Source organism: Quercus lobata, chromosome 1 (assembly GCF_001633185.2).
Source record: "Quercus lobata isolate SW786 chromosome 1, ValleyOak3.0 Primary Assembly, whole genome shotgun sequence".
NCBI lineage: Eukaryota > Viridiplantae > Streptophyta > Magnoliopsida > Fagales > Fagaceae > Quercus > Quercus lobata.
In genome coordinates, this window is record NC_044904.1 from 34,279,769 (window position 1) to 34,286,872 (window position 7,104).

At 36.6% G+C, this 7,104-nt stretch overlaps 1 protein-coding gene across 4 annotated transcripts; it reads left to right on the forward strand.

Moving 5' to 3' along the window:
• The first annotated feature begins 368 nt into the window (after nt 1-368).
• On the forward strand, nt 369-4,595 carry LOC115988130 (ankyrin repeat-containing protein At5g02620-like). Of its 4 annotated transcripts, none has more exons than XM_031111785.1 (5): nt 369-542; nt 719-832; nt 1,260-1,673; nt 1,769-2,178; nt 3,561-4,595. In XM_031111785.1, the coding sequence occupies exons 3-5, from the start codon at nt 1,325-1,327 to the stop codon at nt 4,440-4,442; spliced, it is 1,641 nt and encodes a 546-aa protein (XP_030967645.1). In that variant the 5' UTR covers nt 369-542; nt 719-832; nt 1,260-1,324; the 3' UTR covers nt 4,443-4,595. The 4 variants fall into 4 exon arrangements, with proteins under 4 accessions (XP_030967645.1, XP_030967651.1, XP_030967637.1 ...); XM_031111791.1 differs by having other exon boundaries at nt 369-477; XM_031111777.1 differs by having other exon boundaries at nt 369-863.
• The last annotated feature ends 2,509 nt before the right edge of the window (nt 4,596-7,104 follow it).

A 7,104-nucleotide genomic window follows, 5' to 3' on the forward strand; every position in this document is an offset into this window, starting at 1 on the left:
AGAAAAAAAATAGAAGATTCATATAAAAACGATTTTCTATGAAAAAATTGTGGCACAATGGTTTTTTGTTTTTTTAGAAGATCGTGGCTCAAAGGTTGTAATTGTAGTACTTATATGTATCACTGAAAAGATTTTTTTTTTTTTTTTAATTTAAATTGATTAACACATTTAACTTGGGCTCCAGACAAAATTACTCATAAAATAAGAAAAAAAAAAAAATATCAGAATGAAGAGAGAGAGAGAGAGTCAACTAATAAATTGTTTTGGTCCAGCGGAGGCATGACACTTGCGACTTTGGAGATACAAGCGCGCGTGGTGCTGTTATTACCGTTGTTTCTCAAGGGCCACCACCTCTGGTTTTGGCTCTCTTTTGCCTATTTTTTTTCCTTCATAAATTTTTGATTTCGCACATTTTCATTTTCTCCAGCCAACGTTGTCATCATCACCACCTTTACAAAAGGCTCTCCCTCTTGAGTGGTTCGTGACTTCGTGAATAAGCTCTGGCCTTTGGGTTTTGATTAAGGCTCACATTAAAAAAAAAAGTGGGTGCAATGCCCGGTTGCATACATGTGCATTTCATGTATCTTAAGCCTATAATAGCCCTATACCACTAATATTGTTGTTGTTATTCCTTTCTTGTTCTTTCTTCCATCCTCCAATATAAGAGGACCACTCTAAATGTTCTATCATTAATGGAAATCCTAAATATCCATTACAGGGTGTTATGTTGATCCCATGATGATTGTCCAGAGTCTGCTCCTCTCAATTATATGGGGTTCATCGGTGTTAGATGGAGGAAACCAATTAGAGAGCTCCTTTCTTCAAACCCCAGATAATAAAATGCTCGTGTTCATTCTTTTATGGTTTCACCTCTCTTTCTTTGTTTGATCTTGTTGTTGATAGAGAAAAGGAAAACCGAAAACCAAAACTTTGTTCATTGTACTTAAGTGGGGTAGATTTTTTTTTTTTTTTTCTTTTCATTTTTCAAAAATGTGATTGGCTTGCTGGAGATTCATTAATTGTTTGACATAAATGGATAATGGGGTGGGTTCATGAGCAGAGCAACTTGCATTCATGTCAGAAAGATTAAAATCTGGATTATTGTTGTAATCAAGCCACTGATTTGGGATGGTTACCCCAAAAAAAGAAAGAATTCCAGAAAAATTCTAATGGTTTTCTTTTTTCTTTGAGTTGTTTTGACATATATTGGTTATTTTGGATTAAGAGTGTGATTTTTTATCTGGGTTTTTGCTGGGCAGATGAATAAGTTATGAAGTATTGATTGGAGCTAGCTGAGGAGAGGGATTTTCAATCATTGAATCCAATGGAGAAACCAGCAGAGCAGCCACAAGCAGGGCAGACAAGCCTGCCTCAGAAGAAGATGACAAAGCAGTTGACTGGAAAACGTGACGATACGCCTTTGCATACTGCGGCAAGAGAAGGGAATCTTACTGCTGTAACAGAAATCTTTAGTGGCACCGGAGAGGCTGAATTGAAGGAATTGTTGGAAAAGCAAAATCAAGCTGGTGAGACAGCCCTTTATGTTGCAGCAGAATATGGTTATGTTGATTTGGTTAGGGAGATGATCAAGTACTATGATCTTGCTGATGCTGGCATTAAAGCAAGAAATGGCTTTGATGCATTCCACATTGCTGCAAAACAAGGGGACTTGGGTATGTAGTCACTTAAAATAATTCTTTGTCTGTTTGCTATTTGTGGATTTTTGTTTTACAGGAGGGAATTTGAGTTCTATTTTGCCTTGTTGCAGAGATATTGAAGGTCTTAATGGAAGTCCATCCAGAATTGTCTATGACCGTGGATGGATCAAACACCACGGCTTTGCACACTGCTGCAACACAAGGGCACATTGAGATAGTGAATTTTTTGTTAGAGGCAGAAAGTAGCCTGGCAACCATTGCTAGAAGCAATCAGAAGACTACCTTGCACTCTGCAGCGCGAAATGGGCATTTGGAGGTTGTGAAAGCACTTCTGGAAAAGGAGCCTGGGATTACCAAACGGATTGATAAGAAGGGGCAGACTGCACTACACATGGCAGTGAAGGGACAGAGTAGCGATGTGGTGGGGGAGTTGATTAAGGCAGATCCTTTGACGGTAAACATGGTTGATAATAAGGGCAACACTGCGTTGCATATAGCGACCAGGAAAGGTAGAGCTCAGGTAAATTTGCCTTTCCCTGCCTTGTTAGTTGTTATTTATCTATAATGATGAAAACTTCTTGCTGTTTTGATGATAAATTTCAGATTTGAGCTTATGCTGATGGAGTTAAATGCATCATAGCATTAAATATGACCTCTTTTTCTTTTAATTAAATTAATTCATGAATCATGGTACAGACATTTCATCAGGGCGCCTTCTTGTTATTGTTGTGCATGGTTATTGAGACAAGCAACCAAGGGAAAATATAGTTTGGAATTCAACTATTATTTGTTTGATAGATGTTGCTGCTTCCTGTGAAACGTGAGAGGTCACTTTTCTGGGTATATGCTGCCTAGAGAAAATTAGAAACTGAATACAAATTTGAGAATAGTCCATGGGAAAGTTATTTATTTGATAAGGTTGATGTACTACCTGTTTAATTACATTAATAGTTATAGATTTTAATGTTTTAAGAAGTTGGTGCTGGAAAGCGCTTCATTTGGATCCATCCCTTTTCATTTTACAAAACCAATTAGATTGAAAGAAGGAAATGTTAAAAATAAAAACAACATAGATAAACTTCTGCTTGAATTGCATTACTTTAACATCCTCATCAATCATCATCTGAGAAATAAAGTAAGGATACCGTTCATATATGATTTACTTCCACTAATAACTGTTCAGATCAAGTTCTTACAGTTGTTCTCTCATAGGTTTTCTCTAATGGAGTAAGTTTCTTCAATTGGGCATCTATATTTTTTAATTAAAAGATTTCGAAGCCTTCAGCTGGCTTTTCTGAAATGTCATAGATTGTAGTATTTATCTGTTTTAGTCTGGGATGAGAAACCTTTGTTTTTGTCACTCACCGCCCTCTAGCTCTTTAGTGTTGTAGTTTGTATAAATGCTTATGCTTTTGAACATTATTTTTTCATATGTTAAAGGCAGTTCTGTTTTCATCTTTTATTGATCATAATTGTTCTCCTTTGATGCCAGTGCCACCATGGAGAATGATATTTTCAGAACATGAATGGCGTTATAACTTTCTTTCTGGATTAATTTTTCAACTCTAGTTTTCCAAATAGCTTGGTCAAACAATAATAACCAAATTTTTTGAGTGGAGAAGTTACATTTTCAGAATACCCCCTGGTTCTGTCACCAAGCACAAGATAGGTATACTAACTTGCCACGTGCAATACTTCAAACAATTTTGCTATCCCACAAATGCACCCTTTTTCAGGGCTATGATTCATCTGAACTATTTTAGTTTAACCACACCTTCTGTAACTTCTTTTATGATTGATCAAATGTATTTTTAATATTGCAGAAATTACGCCATCATACTTTTCTTAATAGAATCAGCTGAAAGGAAGAAGTTGACATAATTTAAGTAACTATTTGTGCAGATTGTGAAGATGCTTCTCGAACACAATGAGACAGACACAAAAGCCGTTAACAGGACTGGTGAAACTGCCACTGACACTGCAGAGAAAACTGGCCAAGCTGATGTTGCAGCCCTTCTTCAGGATTACGGGGTTCAGAGCGCCAAAAACCTCAGGCCTCAAGCACCAAGCACTGCCCGTGAGTTGAAACAAACGGTTAGTGACATAAAGCATGAAGTCCATGACCAGCTAGATCAGACCCGGCAGACCAGAAAACGTGTTCGAGGCATTGCCCACCGTATCAACAAAATGCACACAGAAGGTCTCAACAATGCAATCAACTCCACAACTGTTGTAGCTGTCCTCATTGCCACAGTCGCATTTGCAGCCATATTCACAGTCCCTGGGCAATATGTTGACGACCCAAAAAACATTCCTCCTGGAGTCTCCCTAGGGGAAGCAAATATTGCTCCCCAAGTGCCATTTATAATCTTTATCATCTTTGATTCCATTGCACTCTTTATTTCTCTGGCAGTTGTGGTGGTGCAGACCTCAGTGGTAGTCATAGAAAGCAAGGCAAAGAAGCAAATGATGGCAGTTATCAACAAGCTAATGTGGTTGGCTTGTGCACTTGTTTCAGTGGCATTCTTGGCTCTGTCATTTGTTGTGGTCGGTGAGAGTGAAAGGTGGCTGGCAATTGGAGTAACAATTATAGGAACAACCATAATGGCCGCTACTTTGGGTACTATGTGTTATTGGGTCATTAGGCATCGGATTGAGGCCTCCAATATGAGGAACATTCGGAGAAAATCATCACTTGGCAGTGGATCAAGATCCTTGTCACTGTCAGTGATGTCAGACTCTGAGATCCTCAATGGTGAGTACAAGAATATGTATGCAATTTGAGACACTCCCTAAGCCAGATAAGTTTTAAGCATTCGGCGTGAGAGATCTCTATGCTTATATATAAGTTGACATCTAAAATGTATATTTCTTGAAGAGTTGATCATACTTTTTTCTCTTCAAAAAAGTTTACTCATTACTATGTCAGTTTAGTGAGATCTCTCTATGCTTCTATAATGTGTTCAATTAAATAGTAGTTGTTGAGTAAACTCTAAAATGTGGGCTTTAATTGCCATGAACAAATCTCACAGTTAAATCCAATCTCATACGTAGCTTATAGGCAAGGCAACAATAAATTGTTGCACCTAACTGGTAAATAAATTCAAGCTAGTGCAGCAATATTACGTTAAATGTACTACACGATAGATGTTGCTAAGGATGATCTAAAATTTGACCATTGACAACTTCTTCTTTTTTCTTTTTTGATAAGAAGACAACTGACAACTAAGATTTATGCTTTACTGCTTTTTGACTTTTCTTTTGGAATGGGAAGGAAATGTGAACAGATTCAATGTAGATAGTAAAGGTCTAACTACGATAAATGCATTTGTGATTTGCCATAGTTTCGAAATTACACTAAAATCCTGTCATGAATCATTCCAAAAAAAAAAAAAATCCTGTCATGAATATAGTGCATTTGACATACATACTCTTATGAGACATCTCTCTTATAACATGAGTGGATCCCACAAATGTGGATGTCATATATTGTGAGAAAAATATCTCATAGAAATATTCTATATGCCAAGTGACCTAAGATAGACAATAAGATAAAGGCAAAACACAATTCCCATTATTGTTTCTATTCATAGTTTTACTCAATCTTCTTGGATTATTGCTTTTTTATTTATTCAAAGGTAACTTCTCTCAAGAAGACAAATTATCCAATATCCAAATTATATGGATATTAAAACTACATAAAAATATTATTCAATTCAACCCCGAAGCCTGATTTATTCTTATTTTAGCTTATGGCAAGCTTAAATTCAGTTTTACTTCCTTATTTTCTTCCATTATTACCTACTTTTAAGCGAACCCAAGAAGAAAAACATACAAAAACACGCATTGGTGATTTGAAGTGGAAAAAAAAGATATTGACACCGTTGGTGAAAAAAGATAAAAGGGATTTAAAAAAAAAAATTAAGGTACAATTCATTAGGTTGCATCTTAAATTTTCCAATTAGATTTGATTGTCTAACCTTGAAAGCTATAACTATGCACAAGAAAGTGTATTGCCAATAAGTCATTTAGATAAAATGAGAAATGTTATACCTACAGTATTTTTACAACAAATTTTAAGTAACAGATTGTTACGGGATGTTTTTTCTTAAAAAAAAAAATTTGTTATTAACTGTTAATGGTAAGCGAAAAAGTAATTTCAATGATGAATTCAAATTAGAACTAATAACAACTTTATACTTAGAATTTGTTGTGAAAATATTATAGACTCTTGTACATAAACCATATTTTAGAGTTTGTTGATGCCCATTTTTGATATATATAAAAAATGCCCAACAACAAAAAAGCCTAATAACAAGTGAAAAAGGAATATAATAAGAGATTAGTAAGTAATAGCAGAAACAAAGGGCTCAAAAGGCCTAAAGAAAAGAAGTAAAAGAAATAAGGCTCAATGGGCCAACCCAACAGAAAGTAGTAGCAAACAGACTCATGAGCCCAAGAAGAGGCAAATGTGGGGCAAGCCCAATAAGCCCATGCCATCTCCCATAAAAGATAAATACGGGTAAAAAGAATGCATGGCGTAGAATAAGACAAGGCCATACATCAGCGGCAAGAATGCCATGAGAAAGAAAGAAGACAAAATAGGAAGTAATGGAATAATCACATTTTGGTTGGAGCACCACCAACCTATACCCAACCAATGCAAGGGAAGTGAACCCATGGTTAAGGGATTTGCAGAGGGTATGGTTTGGTGGTTTGGGTGGGGGGGGGGGGGGGGGGGGGGAGGGTCTATTTCTGGTATCTAGCCAATGCCTCATTTGGGAGGTGCTTTGCTAGGAAGGCATTTTTGTCCAAAATAAGTAGTAAATGGCTTGGACCACTTGATGCATGCCATAAAAATAGATAGAGAGAAACCCAAAGCTTTGCCTGTTGAAATAAGAGAGATGGACCCATGGCAGAACCAAACAAACAAGGATTTGTTGTGAAATAAGTAGTGGAAGAGAGAGAAAGTATTGGGCATGCCTAGGTGTAGTGGAGGTCGAGTGGCTAGTAGGCAACTCTGAAAGGGTGCTCACAACAGACAAAAATGGTTGGTAAGCAATAGGGGTAAAATAGAGAAATCGCATAGGCTTAATCCAATATAAATAGGAATAGTAGCCATAAATGGAAAGGGGATAGCGATTAGGGCAGGAAACAAAGAGAGATGAAAGAGAAATAACAGAGAAAAGAGAAAGAGAGAAGTGAAAGAAAAGAGAGTGAACACGGTAGAAAAGACATGCATTAATAGACCATCAATAGACATCCTAACGAAGCAACAAGTAGCCATCTAGGCCTATTCCCCAAAATGCATAACTTTGACGCCTTAGCCTAATAGCAAGGTTATCCAAGTTGAGGTTCGGGCTCTCTTTGGTTCACTCATTGCGAAAGAACTTGTTATTTTACATTCTGCTATATTGGTTATATTAAAAAAAAAAAAAAAAATTGC